The following is a 24901-nucleotide window of genomic DNA, read 5'->3' as shown; positions in this document are numbered from 1 at the left end:
AATCAGTGTAATGAACAGAAGGGGATATATGTGGAGACGTCAAACTTATTTTTGTCATAAACCACATGATTCCATCTACCACTAATCCCCAAATAATTGACCCGGGGCCACCAAGAGCTTGCAGAACCCTTGCTGGTGCTTTATAGAGAACAGGCTGTCCACGCAATTTTAACTGTCCTCTGTTTCTAGCCCTGTGAACAGAAAAGAGACATTAAATACTTCCTTAATACCTCTTTTTCCATACTGGCAATTGCTGAGGTCACCACAGGATTGCTTTGGTTTTTTGTTTGTATTTTTACAATTGCATATGGAAGGGCAATGATCTAGGACATTATTGCTCTACTTAGACGTGCTTCAAACTATAGAAAACTTGTGAAACCCTGCCTTGTAAAACTGAGAACAGACCCTACAGCATTCACCCTTCTATAGCCCACACGTGACTGAAAGACAAAGGGGTTTATTTCCTGAGAATTGTGGTCCTTTATAATTTGAGTTAGCCCCTTATTCGCCTTCTGCTACTGCCTACTAGGTGTTGTGCCTCTCTCTCTCTCTCTCGGCAAGTACTGACATGACTGCCATTTCCCACCATGCCAGACTGTAAAGCATGGAAGAGATGACAGGATGAAAGGGTCTGCAGTAATTACACAGGAGTGCCCCGTATTGAAGCATTCTTTGGTTTGGCAGAGAGAACTGAAGTCTACTGCTAAGGTCTGCCTTGCACACTGGTGTTTGAATGTCCTCTTCTTAGGAGAATGTCCAGAGACATCCATAGCAGCCTGAAATGAAAACTCACTAAATGCAAATCCAATTCTGTATACAAAAGAAAGCCCTTAGAAACAAATCTGTTAAGAGGACTCCTCTCACCAAAAAATTAATTACAACTTTACATTACTGAACTCTGATGAACAAAGCATAACACTGCCTCAGATGTGAGGCCCAACTCAAAACACAAAGGAGGAGTACTTATTAAGTACTTAGTTTTCTGAGATATTGTTTGCCCTATTCTTCCATGCCTTGTGATCTGAAACTAACCTTTCCCCAGCTGTTTTTGGAATGTTTCAGAAAAAAAAAAAAGGAGATAACCTTTGGCCCTATTAGGGTTAATGCTTTTGCATAGACGAATATGACCATAAACTGGTCGACTAGTAGAGGTCTTCTGCTAACATTGTGACTGAGAACAGGAAGAATACAGCCACAATAATATACAGCTGTCTACCAGAAGTATTGCATACAGACATCTTTGGCCATGCAGTCTCTTGGCCTTCTGAAAATATGTGAGCTGCATTGCTAACATGACAAAAAAGATAGCAATGTTGAGAATCAGAAAGAGACGGGTATAAGAAGCTGATATTGACGGGGCACTACTTCGAGCAGTTGTCACCATCTGTGCCAACCCCGACCGGCCTTTGATTGACACCCCACTTTTGTGCTTCACATAAGTGATATCTGCAAAATCCAGAAGATCTTTCATTTCCTCGTCTTCATCTACAGGCAACTCTTTTTGTGCTTGAGTCTGTGCCTTCTGTCGCACTTTTCTTTCATTTACCTCTATTTGTGCAAAAATGTCAGGAACGGCATCAACAAATTTGTAGCCTTTGGCTACCTTTCTGTTTTTCTTTGCTCTGCCGTGCTGCTGCTGCTGCCTCTGTGAGATTGCAAATATCCTGTCAATGGCCTCCTCTGTCTGTCTCTTGTCTGAAAACCTCAGCAGGCGCTCAGCAGTCTTCCTAAAGCTAGCCGTGTTGCGTACGCGAGACAAGATCTGCTTCTCAAGCTGCTGGAAGACAGGCTTAAAACGCTGCAGGTTCCTCTCCACGATCCCTACGTAGTCCTTCACTTCCGGCACCGCAGAGCTCCGAATGGCAGAGGTTCGGTCAAAGACAATTTTCTGGCGGTCTGCAATAACCTGTGCAAAGGCAGAGCGGGACCCATCCTCAACGGGCCACAGGTACACCGCGTAGGCGTGCTCGCCGGTGGTAACGAAAACATCCAGCTGCGGAGAATCTCCGCGGACGGTGAAGCTCTGCACGTCAACAGAGGGCCCAATGAAAAGGTAAATGGCCCTCGTGACGGGGTGCCGCAAGAGGGTCGTTACATTCACGTAGTTCGTTCCGTTGTACGGGTAGCCCCGGGGATACATCCTTGAGGTGATGGTAGCTTTCTCACTGTGGCCAGTGTCGTCCATCCAGTACATCTTATATATCCCATCACGGTGCCTGAGAAAGGCCCCATGGACATCATCGACAACTGTTTCTTCGAAAGGCACATCCACATTGTGGAAGAAACTGGTTGCTGCCTCCAGGGGACTGTCATCTTCTAGATGGATTTGGTCCACTAGCAAGAGGAGCTGGGGATGGAGAAGTATGAGGTTTCTTTGCAGTTTTTTCAGCTTCAGTTTAGGATTGTACGCACCCATTCCTTCTCCCCTGATAAAAACCACCCCACTTCTCTCCATGGCGGCAACCACTCGTCCCTGACAGTCACCAGCCAAGTCATGTTTATATTTAAGCCACTTTGAGGAACAGTCTTCTGTAATCTGCCCTTCCCATGGGGAGAAGCAGCTTTTGGACACGGCTGGGGAAAACATCAACACGTTATTAAAAAAAGTATATTTTGGCCCATAAAGAGCTTCTGTTATGAAAGGTACACCATTGGGAGCAAAAGTAAAGGAGTTCTGGTCTGGGTGTTCATGGCCAGCATTAAAGTTCCTCCACCCTTTGATCCACTCTTTGTACTTGTTCTTATGAACAATATCATATATTGCACGTCCTCCCAGCTTTCCTGACTTGAAGGAAAGGAAAGGCCTGTTGATTTCAGCTGGCAAAGCACTCCCATAGGTCACCACTCCCCAGTCCTCAAAATAATGCAGCTTAGGAACTCCATAGTCCGGCGGAGGTACGGAGCGCAAAGTTGCATCATACCTGCCAAAAAGATGAGGAAAATGGGTTTAAAAAGCACTTCACTGATTCCACTATCAACACCTGTACAAAACAATTCACTATTTACAGCAAGGAGCAAGCTAACAATATAAAGCCCACGTGTATGCTTCTTGAGTGAACTAATCACACAGCTGTGATTCTATTTGTCACACTAATTCCTATACAAATTTATTGTGTGCTTTTTACAGAATAATAGCTGAAAGCATCTGCTTCACATTTAAAGAAAACAGTCCAAAAATACGAATACCATTAATTTCAAACTAGCCATGTTTTGTCTTGTATCATAAAGTTACCGACTGCAATAGAAATGTTTTAAAAAAGGCACATTAGGACCAGTGTGTAGATACTGTATATTGTTTACTAGACATCAATATTTGCACCTATTAACTAACTACTTAACCAAGAGAAGCAGACTGTTTCCCCAAAACTGATGATTACAGAAGTCTGTAGTCTCCAAAGAGAATTAGCAATAAACTAAAAAATTAATGAAAAGGCATTTTAAAGGAAAAATGTTTATGATTTATATCACTTAGTGTATGTTAGTTTCCTTCTCCAACTAGGCTGAAAAAAAATTTGCAGGGATTGCTTGTATAAAATGTAAGATATGAGACATTCGGTTTATAAAGATGTCTTAATTCCAGAAGAGGTTACAATGCTTATAATTTTTGTTTTCTACAGGACTTAAAATAGCAAAATAAGAGAAAAAACAACCATATAAAAAAAAAAAACCCTAACCTTTGGCATTTTTTTTAACAACCAAAATAAATGAAACCATCATTAAGCCCATTAATATTTCTGTTAAGACACTTCCTCACCAGATTTGTTCTCTACAGCTAACCAGGAGCCTCTGTCAGGCCCTAGACAATCACAGCTCATGGCCTGCATACGGCTTCAGGTAATTCCAATCAGTGCCTGGAACCTGCTATAACTCAGGTGATCCCTGATGCAAATTCCCCTAACAGCAGACCTCTTTCCTGAGACTCTAATGTAAGTGGACATGCTCATCACAAAAGCAACACTGCAGCACAGGAAAAAGGCAATTACTGGAATGTTCAGATAATATTTTTCTTTTTCTTTCTTTTAAATCAGGTGTTAAAATTTATTTCCCTTTGACATCAAAAAGAATTTTCTAAGTATGTTTCCAGGATTTCCATGGAGATGCAGAAGAATGATGGAATGGGGTTGTAGAGGGGCGGTTCTGTATTGCGCAAAAATGAAGAAGAGTGCTTGGATCCTAATAAACATGCATTTTAATGTGCATATCATAAAGGCAAAACAATTTACATTCAATAACATTTTTCTTGAAGAGAGAGAAATAGAGCTACACAGACTCCTCAAAAATGTACTTGTTCTCTCCACAGACTGAGGGAATTCATATGCATACCGAAATCCTCTTAGGTATTTTAATTTCTTACCTTCAGAAGACTGTTGTACACATTAAGAGAGCTGTAAATTACATGGAAAATATGGATCTAGTCATCTATCTATGCCAAGGGAAGAAGTTCTGAGCCTAACGACCCTGGGTTGCACATAGCCAGCCTGATCTCAGCTTTAGAGTAGTAATCTAAAGCTGATAAATTATCACTCAGAGCAAACAGCTGTCAGGTTCCTTTTGAGCCCACTCATTCCCTTTCATACCAGAGAAATTCAGTGTGGAGAGTGCACCACCTCTGCCCTTTGGATGGCGTCCCCGGGCCCTCTACCACTCGGTTCCTTCTGATCTGCTCTGCCAACCAGTTCCCGCTGCCGTTGCGCATGACAAATTTGTCGAGAAACACCAGCTGGCTCTCCGGCCCGTAGAACCAGTTATAGTTGGAATCTGCGATGGCCACAGTTCTCTGAAACCCTTGGGAAAAAGTGAAAAGGAATGTAAAAAAGAACAAATAAACGTACAAAGATGTGTTTGTAGAGCATGAAGGTGCAGCCAAGCATTACAAACAGACAGAAGCAGCTTTTTCAGATGTTTACAGACCTACTTGTAAATGAGCCATAAATGGGTTACACAGGAGATGTTTCCTTCTGTTTGTAGCAGAACACTTGAATACTCACCTTTCTTCTTCAGCTTGGGGCTGCAAAGTACTACGAAAAATGTAAGAAGCAATGTCCCATCCACTTCCCCTCCTCACTCAAATCTGGCAAAGGGAACTTCCTCTTTACAGCTTTCACTTTCCCTGTGTGAATCCAAACTCTCCAAAGCAAGAAAACAGAGGTTCCCCAAGGAAAAAAAAAATCAGCTTCACCCCAAAACAGCTAACATGAGCTCGCTTTGCTCTTGGGAACTTCTCTCCAGAGATGTCAGAGGTCTCACATGGAGTAAGTGCAACTCCTTATGTGCCTGTGCTGGCACACCAAAGCTGCTCTCATCCCCCCTTACATACATGTCTAGATCTAGGGTTCTGGCAGCAAATAAAGTTATCATGGTCTTTTTAACTGGGAATTTGAACAATTAGTTGTCCTGCAAATAACCAACAAAAAGCCATCACTGAAAAGTTTCAAGGTTGCCTGAAACTAAATCTCTGAAAGCTAGAAGGGGTTGGGAATATTTTGTATTTGTACATCTCCATCTTTCAGTCTCAAATAGCGATGCTACAACACACAGAGAGACAGTGTGTGAGAGACTGTGGAGAGACCCAGCAAAAGAATGGAAATATTCTGCAGAAACTCTCTGCAAAACTGACTCATGACTGACATCAAATATTTCTGTTTAACTCCCACAATGAAAAAAGAAAATGGTTCATGTACCCCTGCACAGAAAAACCTATCATTTGAGTCAATTACATTTTCCGTATGAAAATATTTTAATAAAAATAGATTTCAATGTTTTGGGGAAAACTGGTGATCACATAAAACTTTCCTATACTTTGTTGATACTTCTACCCTGGTGTCATAATTTGCTGTTCCTTTCACCTAATATCTTAGTATGATGATTTTTTGGCAAAAGGCTAATCAATAAGAATCTTGAAGAATTTTTTCAAACGGAAAACCCCAGAAACAGGTCTGTTTCAAACTTTGAAAACCAGAAATCAAATTCTGAAGCATTGGTTTTTCTCACACATGACCTTTCTATCTTTTGACTGGTCCTAAAAGCCAGAGTTTAATAGACCATCATCTGTAATAAGCAGTGATAAACAAGGATGTCACTGTTTCGATGAATGATGAAGGTAAAATCCAAGGAGAAGGTTATTGAAAGAAATCCAAGCACAAGGTTATTCTAAAAAGGCCTACTTCAAGTATGAAATTTACTGCTGCTTCAAGAATTAGAAGATTCGTCTTCATTTACCCAAAGGACCTACCTGGCAGGACAGTCCTGTACATAAACGCAAAGTGCTGCTTGAGCCAGGGGTGGCTGAAGTGATTGATATCAAAGTGCCTTTGGACAAGAAACATGTACTGAAACAGCGATCTGGTCGTGTAGCTGCCGTAGGCCACCCCTTCGTAGAGGGAGCCATCTGTGACCTCTTGCAGCAGGACTACCGACTTCTCCATGATTGCCAGCACTTGCTTGGTCCACAAGTAAGCTTCCTGAAGGTAGCCTGAAAGAAAAAGATGTTGGCAAATCTAATTACAACACCATAGATTGTGTCATCTGTACTCCCACAGTGGGATCCTTTACAGCAAGGAATCTGCAATCCAGAGCTCTAAGATACGACCTAGTGCTTCAGCATCCCTGTCATCCTAAGGTGAAAAATAAAACGCTATATTTAAACACTGCAAAGCAAGGTCACGTGAGCAGGGAAAAAATTTACCAAACACCTTTTGCTAACAACGTAGGATTATACTTTCTCTCTTAAAGTGAAAATTTCCTTCACGCATTCAGGACACGCAAAAAGGGAAGAGCCACACCAAGACTTTTGTACTTCACATTAGAGCCGTATGAAAACAGACTTGCGGTCCCCACTAGAGGGCTCCAGTAACGCACATTTCTAACGTTATTTTCCCTGGTCGTTTATCACTGGTACCATCACTAGCGTGGTCCAGGGTTTAAAAATACAAAGAAGTTCGCATTTGAGCTGAAGTTAACTGACATTCTACTAATACATGGTCTATTTTAAGACATGCTCCAATCTACTTACAGTTTCCTTTTACTGTACAACCTAAAGTGTTATCCAAATAGAAGTTATTTTGCAAAAATTTTGTTTTGCGTGGTCAATTCCAAATGCAGATCCCTCAGTTTCAGAATAAAAGTAATCCTCCAACTAGGCTGTTTCAGCTTCCACATATACAAGCTCTTAACAGTTATATTTCTTCCCAAGAAGAGACTTTCAGAGGCCTTACTATTTGGTCTGTTCTACACAAATCAAGGGCTGGGAAGAGGTTGCGAGAAGTCCTTCTCAGAGCTTGTCTGTGTTCACCCAAAGCACATGAAGGAGAGGCTCGGTACTGTATTTATGTATTGCAGGAAGCAGCACATGGATCCCAGCAGAGGGAAGGCTACGTGACTTCTCTTATTTTCTTTTGGATTCACTGGCAAGAGAGGTAGGTCTAGAGACCAACTGCCTTGCGCTTCTAGATGACAACTTAGTGTCTACCCAACTGAAAGTGTCTGTACACAGATTTAACCAGACATTTCCACCATATAGCAGAGCTCAGCTGGTGTACATTACACCCCATTACGTGGTGAACTGGTGCCTGATGAATGAAGTACACGTGCCAGGCCAAGGGAGTATGAACTATATTCAAACCGCTACTAAGACTGTTTCATTTCATTGCCATAATTACTGTATTTATACTCAGCAGAGTGATGAGCAATTCCGACATCCTCCTAGTCAAGGCTGCCAAATCCTGCTCAGCTAACGGAGAGAAAATAAAGTTTGCCATGCCTATGTTAAAACAGCCAACCTGAGCCTAACATGGTATTTTTATCTACTGGCTGAAGAGGTAACTACAATGGGGAAGGCCTGCGCAACAAGGGCAAATGGCACTGCTTACTCCCACTTACTTTGCTCACAGCTATCCTGACACTAGTTCATTACTCCAATGGAGTTGGCATCACGGCGGTCTGTCCAAATAAAATCCCCAATGCTTCCAGCCTTGTTTTCCATGTAACAGACACAATAGTTAACTTTTGACTGCTGCACTAGGAAGAACGGTACTTTCTATGGTTCTGCACCCGGCATTTACCATTGTAGTGTATGTATGTTCTGTTTACTTAGCATGTATCTGTGCTATAGCCCTATACTCAAGCATATCAAATAATAATACATTAGAATGAAAAAAATTAAGAGACTCAACACACTGTCAGGCTAAACAACAAACTAGAACAAATCTCACCTAAAATTAGCAGTTTCTGTATCAAGTAAGGCCTTACTCCAGTTTCTTTTTTGAGTATCTGTTTACTTCAAACTACAGATTAACTTCAATATATGTGTCCCCCTAGAATTTATTTCAATTAGTCTCATTTTTCAGTCCTATGACAATGTTTACGTGTTTTTAAGATGGCTACGTAGTCTCTGCATGCTTCAATACCTGAACTGTATTTAAAATTATTAGTTGAAATTTAAACTTTTTGAGAGGAAGGTCTACCATGGGATACAATATTTGCAATTGCTATGCATCTGATACAGGAAGAATAATATACTCTCTCCCTTTCTCCCTCACCTCCTCCTTCAGAAAAAGTCCTTAATCTTGGAATAAGATTTTTTTAAAAAAACTTCTATTTTAGAAAAGCTTCATTTGATTTTTCATTTTTAAAAAATGTTTTTAAACAACTGAATTTTCATTTAGAAATATAGTCTGTTTTGATCTCTTTTCTTTTGAAATATCACCACTATTTTCAAATTACTTAAGGGTTGCTGAGTTTGCTTTTCCCCCCGCCCCAAAAAAACAACTCCACTAACCTTTGGTGAAAGAAATATTGCCCAACCTTATTTGTGATGTTACCATTGCTTGGCACAAAGCACACTTATGGTCTGTACTCTAATGAAACGCAGAGTCATCCTGCAAACTGCTGGCTTTCTGTCACAACTGAGGCTCAGGGATGGATGGAAATATGAGGAATTTAGCAAAACCCACTGAATAGACATGATCTGAGTCTTCAATTTGTGGAAGGCAAGAGAGGAGGAAAGGGAATAACTTTTCAGCATATGAACATCAGTGAATGTGCTTGTTATGACAGACACTTCACAAAAGGATAACCTCAGAGTAGGTACCACATTTTTTTGTCTCACTTATTTGGGCATCCAAAAGCTCCAACGATGAGCAGATGTCCCTTTGCTTGGCAGGGCTGAACAGCTTGGCAATGCCATCAGCATCCAGAAACTAGACTTTCCTTGACTTGCAGCAAGTAAGTAGTTCCATTGGGTATGTTTTCAAAATACTTCTGGCACATATTAAGTAATCACTTGATAAAATACTGACGCATCCTTATAAGCAGGAGCTGGGTCCACAACTTCCACCTCTCAGCTTAAGTTTAAAGTCAGGATTTCTTATCTGCTCCCTCCCTCTGACTCCATGACTTGCATTCTTTTTTGTCACTTGAACAGGAGAAGAGGAATAGCCCCCTGGCAACACTGCCAAAAACAACAGGTGAGGTTATTCACCTGGGAACTGGGAAGGATGGGTTTAACTTCCCAAAGCAAAGAAGCAGATGAGACCTGGCACCTCTTGGATGAAGGTTGTGGGGTGCAAGGGCACAGCTCAGGGGGAAAAAGGTAAAGCCCTGCTCATCTCCATAGAAAAGGATGCTGGAAAGAAAGGTCCTGAGCTATGGTCTTTGGGTGAAGTTACACCTTTACAGATGTCTCAGGGAGACAGGACAGAAGTCTTGGACCAAACTCCAGGCTGTCCTGTGCTTAGCTCCCAGCTCAGAGCATGGGCTGGTTTTGACTGCTGACCTTCTCAGCATGTTGTGTAAGGAGACCAAGCACATCACTCTTTACTGATAATCTACCCTGAAAGACCGTGTCTGTAAATCTGGACTGGACAGATGATACACAAGAGGTTTTTTAATCCTTACAGTGAGGTAAGAAACCCAGAATCGCTTAGATAACTGAATTTACACACACAGGTATATGTGCATCTATATAGTACTGTGTACCTCTGCCCACAGACTTTTGTTCTATTCTGTAAATAAAATTTTTCTAAGCAGCAAAAAAGCAAACCCAATACGGATGTACTCTCAGAAGCATTTGTATCAATTCCTGAGCTTTGTTACATAAATGGCCGGTTGAGTTGATACACTTCAGACAAACGTTCCTGTGGTTTAGCACATACCTTGATTCATCAGAACCAGGCTTCCAGCCAGCAGGGCCACACAGTTGGTAGGCTGGTGGTTGTGGAGGTACTGGAAACCCCATCCACGTCTGTATGATGTTTCGTACATATATCCCGAGGCATTGGCAATTACCTCAAGAAATCTCTCCTGTTGAGTCTTGCTAAGATAGCTGTACAAGAAGTCATATGCAGTGGCAAAACCAACTAAGGAGTGAGCCAGAGGAACCTCATCCCACGGGGCATCCTTCACTAGCCTGTCAATAAAGAAAGATGCCAATTAATTGAGTTTCAACCACTTATTTCTCTCCATTACTGTACTCTGAGGTCTGTGTAACACAATGGCTCTGCAGTTAGGCAATTCATGTTGAATTTTAATACGGTAGTAAGCTACTTACCAAGTCTGAGACCATTTTTTTTGCTTTCCTAAGAATGGACAACATTAACCTTCAAAGCTCATTAATTTTATTAGAAAGCTTAAGTCGTTAAATATTAAAACAGTGTTCGCAACATTCTGGGCTCTGCTAGGAGAAAGAGATATGCAGAATATTGATTGTACAGAAACAGAACCTATTTATCTGAAGCAAGTTTCACAGCATTTTTGTGAGAAAGTAATATGCCATAGTTTATACTCCTCCAAAAATCTGTTAACAATTTGTTTCTTTTCCAAGGGAGCCAAATGTTGATAAATTCCTGTGAGATGGCTATGGGACTGAAGTTGTCTTTAAAGCAAGTATAATAAAAAAACTCATAACGCTGTTTCTCTCTTTCACATATGATTTCAATGCTAGACGTAGAGATGACGAAATTTACTTCCATGACTGCAGTTCAAATCAACATACCTAACAACATTTTTAAAAACAGTGTTTAATATAAAACAGAGATAAAATGATGCCACTACTCAAAATTATTTTCTAGGAACTACCAGCTTGTATCAAATGATTATGTTGAACTTAACAAACTAGTAAATTTGTACCAAGAAAATTCATAATGGAGGTGGATGTAGTACAGAACAAATACTTCTCTTAAATCAAGCATATATTGGGTATCAAAGACTTTAGTTTTGCAGTACTGACAGTATGAAAGACCATGGTTCTACCAAAAAAAAAAAAAACCAAGAAGGAATACATAGTGAAAATAATATCTTTGATAAACTGGCCAATCATAAGTTCCTTTCATGGTTGTTCACTTCTTTCACTTACTTTGCAATATAATTTTTATTACAGAAATAGATTTTAAATTGTTGAGATGAGAGTGTTGTACGGCAATCAGTGGAAATTGTGTTGTGACCCTGAAAATTTACACCTTCCAGCTTCAACTATTCTATGATTCTATAAATATGATATAACCTTAATTTGTATAAGCAGCAGTGTGAACAAACAGATGAGAAAAAATACTGAAAGAGCAAGACTTTTGGAAAAAATCCTCTTTCTATTAGAGGCATGTATTGGCATTCAAACTGCATGAATGAACCATGTTGAAATTATGACCGTCAGCCTAGGGCACTGCAACTATGGTAAAACCATAGAATCACAGAATGGTTTGGGTTGGAAGGGACCTTAAAGACCATCTAGCTCCATCCCCCTGCCATGGGCAGGGACACCTTCCACTAGACCAGGTTGCTCAGAGCCTCATCCAGACTGGCCTTGAAAAATGCAACATCTACAAGTGAGGAAAATGATCTTTAACTTTTATTTCAGTATATCTAACACCATTGGAAAAACTCAAACGAACTTGGCGCATTTGTACCTGTTTGTAAGTAAAGCCTCTGTAGGCTTTTTGATTAGCTGAATTTCCAACACTTAAGTCTTTGCCTTCTCTCAGCTTCAATCCCATCTGCTGCTGAGTAAAGTGATACCTTAATTTTTACTTTTTTTTTTTTTTCAATTAAATCTCTGTCTCACAGATTTTTAATTAAATACATGAATGCATTCAGCAGTTACTTGAGCAGCAGGACTCAACATTTTTTTCCAAACCAGGGTTTTTATTGGACTAGCTTATTATGTTTGTGTGATTTTGTTTCTAAGTTAACAGACAGGCATTGACAGAAAATGGTTGTGAACAATATTAAACCAGACAGCTATATGTGTGGCAAGAAATAACTGTCAAAACATCAGGAAAAAAGTTCTAGAAATTTACTACTCATCTTCTCCACATCCACATGCCATTCTCAGTGGTCAATGCTCTGCAATTCTCTGTCATTTTGTCCCTGGTTCTAACTCTAAAGTTACCAGTGAAGGCTTCCAGCCAGGTATAGTAAAATTCCTATTTATCTTTTTGCTTAATTATTGTGCAAAAAATTACAGACCTGTAAGCCAAAACATTTACATGCTTTTCCTAAATGCTCTTTCTTTCTGTATTTCTGGATAAATTGGAAGAAAACGCAGCTGAACCAGGCAAGCAAGCCTACCTAGTCTCCAGATACATTTGTACTGTGTCACTGAGGCAGAAAAATTGAAAATCTGAGTTCACTGGCTATTTGTCAATCTTAATTCATTCTCTGCATCTCTATTTCTGCTTTTCCATCTTTGATTATCAGGAAAAAAGCTTTTAAAACACTGTTAGTCAAATACATAAAATTAAAGTTCCATTCTACACTGGTTATGTGGAACATGCTGGCACTACGATTGCTGCCAGAATGTCACAGGAACATGCACTGACCAGCTATATCATGAATCCTAATTTCCGAGGTATATTTAGTTTTGCTTTTCACTAAATCTTTGCACATTCAAAAAGCAAAGTTCAAATGGGTACAGTAAATAGCAGTTCAAAGGCCTCTGCCTGGAACAATTAAAGAGTGACTGAGGCTAAGCTATATATTAGGGGGAAAGAAAAGAACAATTAAAGAATGTGAGTTAATTTAAAACATTTAATTTCAAGTTCTGTATCCTTATAACAACACACAAATTGCTAATTAGAATGTGCTTGCAGCTATTTAATGATCTTTACCTGACTTCATCTTAAATGTGATTTGACAGTGGAACTGATTTATTCTAACTTCCATTGTTAAGATTTACGCTAACTTTATATTTCACTTGGAATGCAATACTGCATCAAATTCTGTACTAGAAGATCACAGATTAGACTCTCTGGCACCACTTCTGATAAACCAGAAAGCAGTCTTCCACACAAGATGAGCTAAACTGATCAGTTATGAATGCATTTAGGCTGTTGAGTTCTTCAGAAAACAAACCAAAAGACATTCAGTGTAAAAAACCCTTATGTTAGACATCCTAAGCCTAGATACTGGCACAGTTACCCACCTCAGGTTAAACAAAGTAATTTTGTTGTAACTTCCCTCAAATTGCAATTCCGTACAGCAGGCCTTGTATAGAATTTAACAGAGGAGATGCGCACAAGTACTACAGAAGAATAAAGGTGATGATTTGAAGACTCTCATTTCGAAACCTACAAAACCACAGCCAACATCTGTTCTTAAAATGAAGCTCCCTTAAAGTAATAACTCTTTAGCTAATAGAAATCAGTGCACCTCCATTAACTGAATTCCAACAGAACCAAGCAGTGTACACCAATGTGGAACACGGTTCACAAGAAGAATTGTCAAATAGCTAGCATTTAAATGCTCTTTGTATCTAAATTACGCTGTCATTTTTCAAATGGATCTCCAGTGTCAGATCTGGTAAACAGCCTGGCTGATAAACCCTGGGACAGCATGGTGCCATAGGCCTGCACAGAACATACTATGTGAAGAGTTCTCAGGCTATATATTAACTACTCTGTTCTGAAAAGTTGTATTTATACAAATAAAGATAGGTAGAAACATCCAATGTTTCGCACTGGAAAATAACTATTTTGTAAGCCTCTCAATCATCAGCTTAACACCAGAACCTCATCTTAGCAATTAACTGTGTCTGAAGACAGCAAATGATCTTTACCTCAATGCCGCATTAGCATCCTTGGCCTTTCAAAGGTATCAGATGTTATAAAAAAGGATCCAAAGCAAATAAAAATGTCTACAATGGTTTCTTTAGCATGGAGCAAATAGTTGCAAGCATAAACACTTTTAGCAAAGGCACTGTTCCAAAAAATTCTAAAACATATTATAAAGAAACAGGCAAACCATAAATGCATCCCTACAGATGGTACAAAACCCAATTTTTTTTTTGTTTTACACTTGTGTACCTACCGATACCTGTATTTGGAAGAGGTGCCTATCTGGAAACTTGAGGAGGTTTATTAAAGAGCAAAAAGTGCGGAATGGACTTGCTACCTAGTGATCAAACTCTGTAAGCATCCAAAGCCATATGCATCGTTCTGCACAAAGACCTGCTCTCTGGAGAAATGCAGTGAATGGCACAGGACAAATATATGCCTGGGGTGTTCTTTTAAGTTCTCTTAATCTGTTTCACATAACATATTTTTGTGACTTCATTTTAAACATCAAGAGTTTGATATAAATCCTCCAGGAACAAACTGGAGAAAAAAAGGGATCATGGATAAGGTTGGTATTACAGATAAGTAGTATGGTTTTCCTACACGTGTTGAGAATTTTAGCATGGCGTGATGTGGCATCTGGTTTAGATCTGCCACCTTCTACAATGAAGGAGGGGTTAAGACTCAATTCTTCCGCCATCAGTTTATGATGTCAAGAACCATCACACAAGCACTGCATTGTCCAAGGCTAAGATTGTACATACCACCTTCCCTAAATGCTCTATGTAAGTATGCAAATGGTATAAAACTTTGGACAGGAAGTAAAAATCAGTATTCTGTCCCCTTGAAACAACAACAACAAAAAAATCTAGAAAAATTGTGGTAAGATTACCACAAGCTCTCCATTTCTTGACAACATTCCTGATGCCATTAATACCTCTTAGTAGAAAAGGCTTTCTGTATTTTTCCCTCGTTTCTTTCTACTAATAACAACGGCCTTGCTAAAACCAGAAGTATTAGCATTTCTCTAAGAAATATAAGCCAAGAGGGAAAAACCACCATCTGCCCAGTTCAAGGCAGAATTTAAATCAAATTCCTGCTTAAGTGAGCTCCCTGACCATGGTCTGTGTGATGTTAAGAATAACCTTTCCTTCACCTCACATCCAATTCTGAAAAACGAAGTGAATAGGAAAATAACAGTCTCTAACTCGAGAAATAGAACACCCTTCCCAGCAATGTGAGTTCTGATTTCTAGCCTCTATGTCAGTAAGCAATATGGCATTACTGCATGCAAAACTAAGCATTAAGCACATCCTGACACATATACTACACAGGTAATCCACATCCTGAAGTCTAATGCTCCAAACTTTCCCATGACAAATTACTTAGAGCAGAAAAACTCTTGGAAGCTGAGGGCAGATTAAGCTAATGACTGAAGGAACCATGCCAGCACTCCCTCCTCAGCACCGAACCTCTCACTCTCACTAGGTGGATGCAAAGAAAATGAGTCAGGGGTCTTTTCTAAAGGTTTACCATAAAAATCTGTTCAAGGACAGGCCCCTGGTGCGTTTTGATACAATCTGTCCTAGACATGGCAGCTAGCTAAGAGCATGGCTGAGTTTAATGCACATTAAACGTCAAGTGTGGATGCAAACGTGGCACGCAACGGGGCCAACTGACCTCTTGATCCTGAAATTGATTGTGTAATTGTACAGCCTTGCCAATGCTAACCAACAGCAATGCCCTGGCACTCCACAGACCCTTGCTCTTGTTCTGACCCACTTGTATGGAAGGAGATAGAGCTTGAAACCTCCTGTCAGGTGAAGGAGAGAAATATTCTTCCAACATACATATCAAGAGGGAGTATTCCTACCAAGGCGAAAGAGACCACCATCATTTATTTGATAGACTAGACTCAAATTTTCAGCATTTTTCTTACAAGGCTTCCAAAATGAAGTATTTTCTTGTGCTTAAATGGAATATTTTCCTCACTAATGGAACACTTACTACCAATTTTTGTTTCAGAAAGAAAAAAAAGAAAAATCCTTGAAAAAATCTGTTTCATCCAAAACAACCTCTCAGCTTTCACCCTTTCCACATTTTTCTGGTTGGCTGCCAAAACAAAAACCCCATTATCTGCACAACTTAAGTGTTCGGTCATTCGCAACAACACAAATGTTAAGAATAGAAAGCATCCTTGAAAAATTGATGATTTATATTTCCGGCGTCTAAGGTAAAAACGTGACAAGTTCGCCCCTATCTCTTTACCAGACATGTTTCAGCAGCAGCCACTGACACGTTCGTGTTCATCGCCGCTCAGTTCACAGGAAGACAGGCAAAGAAGTGGTGAAATGTAAAGGACTACATTCATATCAATATGGGGGAAAAAAAGGGCAACACAGACAATGTTTTTCAGAAGTTTCAAGTGCTTACTATAAAAGTAGGGTTGTACTGCTTAGGTGTTGAGGAGGCAGCTAAAACTTTACACCTTTGGAAACCCTCCTCTACTTTCTATCCTCTTTCTGTTTCCCCACAGCTCTGTAACCATCATTCTGCAACTTCTAAAGCTTCTTGCAGATCCTCTTCTCTCGTTTTTGGCTTTGAACACAAAAGAGTCCTTTTCACACTGGACTCAGTATCAATCATGACCCTTCTGTGTTGACACATTAATAAACAAGAACTGAGTCGGTTTTAGTAGCTCTCAGCGCCATATTAAGCAGACACAGAAATTTAGTTGTGTCATTATTTCAACAGATTACCTCTAGCTCTTCTTGTAGCAAATTTTTATAGCTGGCATGCCACGAAGTGAGCTCCTTGTAGCTACCACAGAACTTCAGCACCAATTTACCTCCTAGAGATCCTATCAATTAAAAAAGAAGGTATAAAAGAACCCTTCAAATTCCAGCTAGCCATTTAATTTCACACTCATGCACAATTTCTGGTTTTAAATGCTATATATGAAAAAGACAAAAACAGAACGAGAGTTTGATATTTCACTTACTAATATAATATATATTCCAGACACCACATTCATCCTCCTACCCTTCCTTTTCTTTTTCTTCCTCCCTGTAGGAGACCATCTCAGCATTCCCCAAGCTTCTTTTATGCTAATTTCTATGCCACAGTCTTATAAAACCCTCCTAAGTTTTTCTGAATGTGACTGCTGGCTGATTATTGGGAGTCAAACAGATGTTCTGAATTTGTGGTGTCAGCACAGAGACTCGCTTTATTTCAACTCACCACATGTGAATTTATTTTACTTAGACATTTACCTACGCATCTAATTATTTATATTAATATATTTTTACTTTGTAATCCATGCCATTCAACACCGAGCACTGTCTGGACACTAACAGCAATGGTGCTATAGCATGCTCCAATACTTTTAATGAACAGTGACTATCAGAAGGCTATAGGATGGCTGGTTAATGAAATAGCAGAAAGGTCACAGATTTGTTACACCAAAGCCTCCCGTTAGCTCCTTACTCACTGCTATTTCCTTGGAATGTTTGCACACACTCCACAGTAATTATGTCCCCTATGAAACCCACAGAGCCAGGCTTACTGTCAAATCCCACACCTTACTGCACATTGGCAGCATACTTGTCTTTAAAAACGGGGTGTCAACTATGTGGAAGAAAAAAAAGGTGCAGAAATCCCTCGCCTGGCAATTACAAACGGGGACGCCTCTCTGGCTGTAAGGAGGGTGCAGAGTTTGGGAACTACCAAGGCATCTGTTTCGAAGGCGGGTTTAGTAAAGAAGAGTTTGTCACTGCTTTGCCCAAAACACAGAACGTGACTGGACTCTCCTTTCTGCCTGATGTGTGACTCTGATTACATCACCCCACTCTGCGCGGGAACGGGCCGAGGCGGCATATGGAAAGAATCACGAGTACAGATCCCCTTGGCCAAAAACGCACTTCTGGTGGGGAATGCTCTAGGGGCCAGTCAGAGATAACATGCCAGAAAACACATCTACATCCTCTGTTCTCAGTAATATAAGATAATACAGCTTAAATAGATGGACAAACTTTCCCTAAAATATTAGACAGCATCTAGATACCAAATCCCAGGAAAACCATGCGGGTTATTCAACACCAGCTCTTAATTTTTACAGGCAAAACCATTAAAGGTCATCTATTTTTACTGAAATATTAATGCACGACATTTCCCTGGTCTTTCTAGTCTCCAAAACACTGTCTGTTCCCATACGATTCTGGGTGATTGTTATAGTTAGCTATTAGCCATTGCCCCTTTGTTTATTTTAAAATGTAAACCTACTCCAGGATGTAGCAATTACGGATGCTCTGTTACGAGCAGCATGCCTATCAACATCAGTTGTTATGACAAACGGCTCAAGCTCTGTTAGCCTTCATGAATGGGAACTCAATTAAGGGTGTACTTTATTATGTGATATAAAATTACTACTGTAATTGATGAGCAAACAAAAGTGCTTAATTACATGCCCCTTGTATGCGTGTATCAATTATCAGTAGACACTGTCATAACTGTATCCTGATATACTGAACCATATTTGGACTATTACACATTCTTACTAATGTAAAGATGAAATTTAAAATGTCAGTCTCCTTAATCTCCTGACACGCTGGGATGAATGACCAGTGTGAGATTCTAAACTGTTTATCTTATCCAATTACTGCACACACTACCAAAATACACTTTAGTTTTCTGACGAGGCTTAAATTTTATTTAGTATCTCCATGAAAATTAGAGGAAACTCATCCAAGTGGATTTCTTTTTTAAATTCTGGAGTCATTTCAGAGTCAATGCCATGTCAGCAGAAGTCAAAAGAAATCCAGATTACACTCTTGAAAGAATCAAACTGCCAGCAAGGAATCTATATGACCGCCAGATTTAACGTTCCATGACATGTTGATGAATCCTTCAGTGATAAATGTATTTTTGGGGCAACTAACGTAACAATTTAGGCAGAGACAGAGGAAGTCTAGGGAGACAAAAGTTCCACTCATTTACTTATCTCACTGATACCTCTCTGGGCAAGCTCTCTTCACTGATGACATATGTAGGTGAGTCTCCTAACATTCAAGGCTCCAAACTTCGGCAGCATCAAAACTGTTCCTTCCTTCCACACTCCTGATCAGAACACATGTACCCTCAAATTATTTAATCAGGCTAACATTCATAATATATCACCCAGAATGATATTTTCCAAGAATTCCAAGGGAAACATGCCTAAATAGACTGGAAAACATTTTTTTTTAACTAATTCCATTACTGTGGTATTGCCAGAACAGTTCACGTCCAGTCTTACACAGTGCTTTAGATGCCACAAAACCTAATGCCTGCTAGTAGTGATCAGGCAACAACTTTGCTATTTCCCAAGTTTGTTCCCCTGGTCTTATCCTAAGTGGAGAGGTGTGTGCAGTAACATGTCTTGCTGGTATTTTTTAGTTGAGTTTCTTAGGAAAAAGATTTACATAATCAGTCTGCTCACTCCTTCAGCTTCTGAACCTGTTGACCTTTGAGCAAAGACACAGAGAGCAGCACATGCCTCAGAGATGTTACATTCCTAGCTTCCTGAAAACCCCTGTGAATAAGGGAGAGGGATCTATATTACTGCCATCACTGGTGGAGCTACAGTGTGAACCCCTTGTTGACAGCATTCAGCCATAAGTCCTCAGGAGAAAACCAAAAATGGAAACCAGATCCATGTTTCCTGTCACAGCATTTGGAAAGTTGGACACCTGGGGGTTGGAGGTTGCACAAAGGGCAGCTTACGCCAGCCCTACCGCCTACATTTCTGATTTCTTTCTTCCGTGCTTCCCCCTAAATGCACTGTACATGCTCTTTTTGCCAAGCAGAGAACCTTGATTAAACCTTGATCATTTGCTGAACAATGAGCTACATCAGAAGGGAAAGATGGGGAAGGCATGGCCTCTCTTTCACCGAGCTAACGCAAGATACTTCCTTGAGAAAAACTGTGGGTTTGGGGAGGTAAATATTATCAAAGCCAAGTGGAAATAGGATATCTGCTCAGTTCTGATTGGTACCTGATCAGCTGGGACAAAAGAGAGCATTATGGTAAGGGACAGAGGAACAACAATTATTCCAGCATAGGAATTACAAGACATGAGGAATTGAAATGAGGTTATTGTGGCAGTGAGAAAGAGACACAAATAAGCTCCACTGTTCACAACATTACTTGCTCCTCTTTCTTACTCCATGAAAACAGGTGGCCATGTAACTATGTGTTAACACAAGCCAAAGCAAACAAGAAAGAGTGCGAACAATGAAACCAGCGAGGAAGGTGCTGTGTTTGGAGTAGTCGGTAGGTCCTGTTGGAGATGGTTACACATCCAGGGATTCCCTTCTGTTCAGCTCTGTTCCTCTGCCAGTGTGCCAGCAGAAAGACTGTCCTACAGACTGCCTCCAAAGCCGAGACTGAAGCTCCGTATTGCCGTGCTTCAGTGGAAGACTTTGGAAATAAACACCATCCCGCTGTGCCACTACTTTTCCCAACTCCCACAAGTCCTCTCTTCCATAATGTGCAAGCAACTTAAGCCCACTGTGTTCCCTCTCTCTCTTACCACTTCTTTTGTTCGAGTTCCTGTATTTCTGTGGCATTCACCACTTTAATACTTGGTATAGGAGAATCCCAACACTGGGATTCATGCCCATTAGGAAGGTATGGATACCAAGTTCTGCTAGCTCAAGTCCAGTATATTTCCAATGACGGTCCATGTATGGATGCCATTTATAGGATGCTACCAGTTGGTCTTGACCCAAAGAAGGTAGGGAATAGTAGTCTGAACAATGAATATTGCTTGAACAGCTAATGCTTATTCGTGTGCTGACTAGAAATCTGGCTCAGCCTTCTGCTGAGCTGCTGCTGCCATGGAGATTGGCTGCCACAGAGGGGAATGGTGCCTCAATGCAGCTCCAGCTCCTCTGCCCTGGGCAGAAACCACTGTCCTGGCAAAGCCCATGTTACCATCTTCTGGCCTCTTCCCAGTGGCAGCAACCCTGGGGCACAGTCTGAAGGGTGCACTGTGGGGCAACTGCTGAAGGTGGGCAGGGAAATGCATCTGCCTGAGGAAAAAAAAAGAGAGATAACTTTCTAGTAGGTATGAAAAAGGAAGGTGAGACAGAGAGACCTTGGGGTCCTGATTGCTGCACTTACCATTAACTTCTGCCCCACAGAAAGAGCATGGTGCAGCAAGGACAGAATGATTTGTGGATGTCAGCTCACACCCAGGTGAAGTTAGTCCAGGAGGTGATCATCAACATAGCAGTTATTCAGGCAGTTCCAGCAGTAATCAGATAGACAACTGTCTTTATCATGTCCTAGACTTAAGGAGAGGCCCAAGAACCACACAGCAAAGTGGAGCTGCAAGTCTAAGCTGGAGCTCAGTCAGATGTTAGAGCAGACCACAAAAAACACTGAGTGTCATTTTTACCTACACCTGACTATACTTTTTTCATAGGTCCCCTTTCCTGAATTCTTCCTTGGGAAGAATTACACAAAAGAAATGTACAAGTCTGGAAAAAGAGGGATTAAAAGATAACACTTTTACCACTTTTTGCCACAGATCAGGTGTGAAAGCCTGGCTTCTGACTGGGGGTACTTTTAGATGTTTTTTTGTTACTTTAGAGCAGTTAGGATGCTACACAGACAGTCACACTCCTTCTTTTGGCATTACTTTGCAACAGGGTGAGCCCTGTGAAGGTGAAAAGCTGTGTGGCACTGCTGGTCCAGACAAGAGTAAATGCATTCAGGAACTCAGTCGTTGCTAAATGAATGTTAGAACAACTGAAATAATTTAGGCAACTCACTCATCCACTCACTCGTCCAACTATACACAGTTTCTACACTCAGAACAACTTAAAAAAAAAAAAGACAAAAATCTACCAACTAGGCTGAGCCGCCATCCTCTCCATGTAATCCTTGGCCATGTTGATGGCCTCGATGTTTTCAGGGTAGAGCACACAGAACATCGCCAAGGCTCCAAGGTTGTTGCCATAAATTTCATTCCACCGAGCGCTGAACTCCTTTGGTTCCCAGGGAGGAAGGTACTCCAGGGGATTCGACAGCATTGTCTGCACTGCCTCGATCAGACGAGCCGCAATGTGCTGGTGGGTGGTGGTGGCCTGGAGACGCAGAGCCTCCACGTCCCCTTTGGAAAAGTAGAGCATGGGGTAGCTGTCGTAGTTGGCATTGACAAAGGGAACCATCGTGTCCGTGTCCTTCCTGGCGCCGCAGGCAAAGGCGAAGCAAACCGCATGTATGAAAAACACACTTGGGGCTCCCCGTGTATGAGTCCTCATTGTGGCATCAGATCTCCAAGTCTCAATGGCAGCCAAACCATCTTTGAAATATCCTATGGCAGAAAGACGTGAAAGAGAGAGTTAGAAAATGAATCCATGAGACCCTGTCATTCAGGATGCTCTCTAGGAAATACAAATCCATCTAGACTTAAAGATCCCACATACTGTCCAGGTGGCTATCGAACCATTTCTATATGAATGCTTCAGACAAAGTACCTGCTGAGCAATTCATACGAAAGAAAAACGTGTACGCTTTAAAGAAAGCCCCTCCCTCCCACATCTTTCCCTCTAGCAGCCAATATGAAGCGAAGGAAAACACTGACAGATCTTCTACTCAAGATTTCAAATAATTGCAACGGTGCCTAATACGAAGCACTGCTGACTGTACTGGCGAGCGGAGAAGGGCGGGAGGGGAGGAAGAAGGGGGAGAGCCAGGGAGCTTGTGCTGGCGGAAGCCAAGCCTGCGTGCTGCCTTGGCTGATGTTAGCAGCTGGAGAGGGAAGGATGAGGAATGCTGGAGGTTTGCGCCGGGGTCATTTTATACCGTGCTTGAGGCCTCCGGTTCTGACACGTCCTCATTTTCAAATGAAAAAAAAAGTCAGAAAGAAAAATGAGAAAGAGAAAGCAGCAGAGCCTTCAAAAAGCAGCTGAAACACCTTGCCTTCAGGGCATTTATGGTTTTTGCATTATTATTCTTATTATTTTTCTAAGGGGCTCTCCATTTTGCATGTGGAGATTTACTTCCAGCTACCAAGAAGGCTGAATTAAAGTACATATTTTCCTACATACACGACTTCTCAAAATGTGCTCAAATGGCAAATCTATGAAGAGGTTAAATGCAAGTATTTAAACATAGTAAGTTACTTTGTAAAAATTACCAGCTATCCAGCTTGAAGTCTCAGATAAAACATGGCCAGGATCCCCCTGAGGAAAGCCAGCAAATTCCTAGAATTCTTCCAAGGGGAAAGGTTACAGAAAGCAGACCCAAGTGAGGCAGTTTTATGTAAATAATGAACAGTAGTTTTCAATTATTAAAAGGAGAAATAGACAGAAGGAAAGAAAACCTAAAAGCAAATATAATTTTTTTTTCCTACAGAAAACCTGTTTCATAGGATTCAGTCATAAAACTCATAAGAAGCTCAAGTACAAAAGCAACCTTTAATTTCTCCCTGCTGCTCCCTAATACAGATGCCAAAATTTTCTAACAGAAACTTAGGCTGCTAAAACCTTAGTTACAGACCCACATCCTGGTTCAATAATGTCATTAATATGTGCATAGACAATGAGACAACCTTGATAGACTGTGTCTCTTCGTGACTACTGGCTACACAGACCGTCTAGGCGGTTGTGTTCAGCTCCTAAAATTAATTTGGGAGCAAGCACCCTTGGCTAAGGAGGACATCTTTTCTTGTACATTCCAGCCTAGGGTAAAAATAATATTGCACCCTATAACTACCTACATTTACATATTACAGTTCATAGCATGATTGCTTTAACAGAGCATCATGGAACATGACATTTTCATAGCGTTTTAATGCATTTTACATGTAAGTTTTGCCCTTTTTGGATGTAAACTAATCATTACAGGACATATTACACAGATCACATGGTGGTTTATTTGGTAATACTTGCACTATACCTACATATAAACATACACCATAGTTTATCCAAACATACTCAAGTCTAGTCATATACACATCCATAAATAAGGAAACGATACAACGGTGTATTTTGAAAGGAAGGAGCTAAAACCCAGCCAAATCAGTACATCATGTATGAAACATCATGTTTGAAAGATGATGTCATTTTTTGAACTGTTGAGAAGAACTGCTTCTTCATAACTAAAAAAAAAAAAACCCAAAACACCAAAACCCATAGTTTTCTTACAGCCTTTGTAATTCTTTAGAACTGGGAGCAGAGGAAAGAATGTTAAAAAAGAATCTGAAAAAAAGCAAAAAATGCCTGTAACTGTTTCTGTGATCGTTATACAGTGAAAGAAGTTTCCTGGCTCAGATAATCAGAAAATGGTCCCAGCTAGCAGGAAGGACCTTGGTTTGATTTCTTTAAATACTTCTGCACATCAATAGAATTAAGCACACACATAAATTTAGGGATGATTTTAAGGAGTTCCCTAAATTAGCATCTTTCTGACCAGAGATTAGGAAATAGACAGTAAGGTTGCCCAGAACTCCATCTTTGTAAATCTGGACACATATTCCCCAAAATTTCACCACCAAACACCTCCAGTGGTGTTTAAAATTAATAGTCCGTATTTTAAGAATTCAGTAACCCCCCTCATGTTCTCCCCTCATGTATGTGTGCCATTAATAGGGAAGGTAGACCGTTTTTTTACCTTCTAGATGAGAAGCAACCACCAACCACATTGTTTAGACTAACAACAGCATAACTGGAAAACTGATCTATAGGCAGCATATTCAGAGTCAGGATCTGCAAGAAAGTCAATAGCAAGACTACAAAGTCATTCTTATTTCTTCTTGGTCAAATCATTCTGACACCCTTCCTATGCTATGAAGACAGTAACCCATGGCAGC

The 24901-nt window shown here is 40.5% G+C and overlaps 1 protein-coding gene across 1 annotated transcript; it reads right to left on the bottom strand.

Annotated features, from left to right (window-relative positions):
- Positions 1-846: 846 nt before the first annotated feature.
- Positions 847-22349, bottom strand: DSE (dermatan sulfate epimerase). The gene is made up of 5 exons (XM_010147964.1): positions 21934-22349; positions 10152-10405; positions 6233-6472; positions 4578-4785; positions 847-2921 (listed from the first exon to the last, which is right to left on the bottom strand). Exons 1-5 carry the CDS (start codon positions 22347-22349, stop codon positions 1160-1162), a joined length of 2880 nt encoding a protein of 959 aa, XP_010146266.1. The 3' UTR covers positions 847-1159.
- Positions 22350-24901: the final 2552 nt, after the last annotated feature.

The sequence above is a fragment of the Eurypyga helias genome, unplaced genomic scaffold (assembly GCF_000690775.1).
Source record: "Eurypyga helias isolate BGI_N326 unplaced genomic scaffold, ASM69077v1 scaffold44902, whole genome shotgun sequence".
Lineage (NCBI taxonomy): Eukaryota > Metazoa > Chordata > Aves > Eurypygiformes > Eurypygidae > Eurypyga > Eurypyga helias.
The sequence above is the reverse complement of the archived record's forward strand: the minus strand, read 5'-3'. Positions and strand labels throughout refer to the sequence as shown.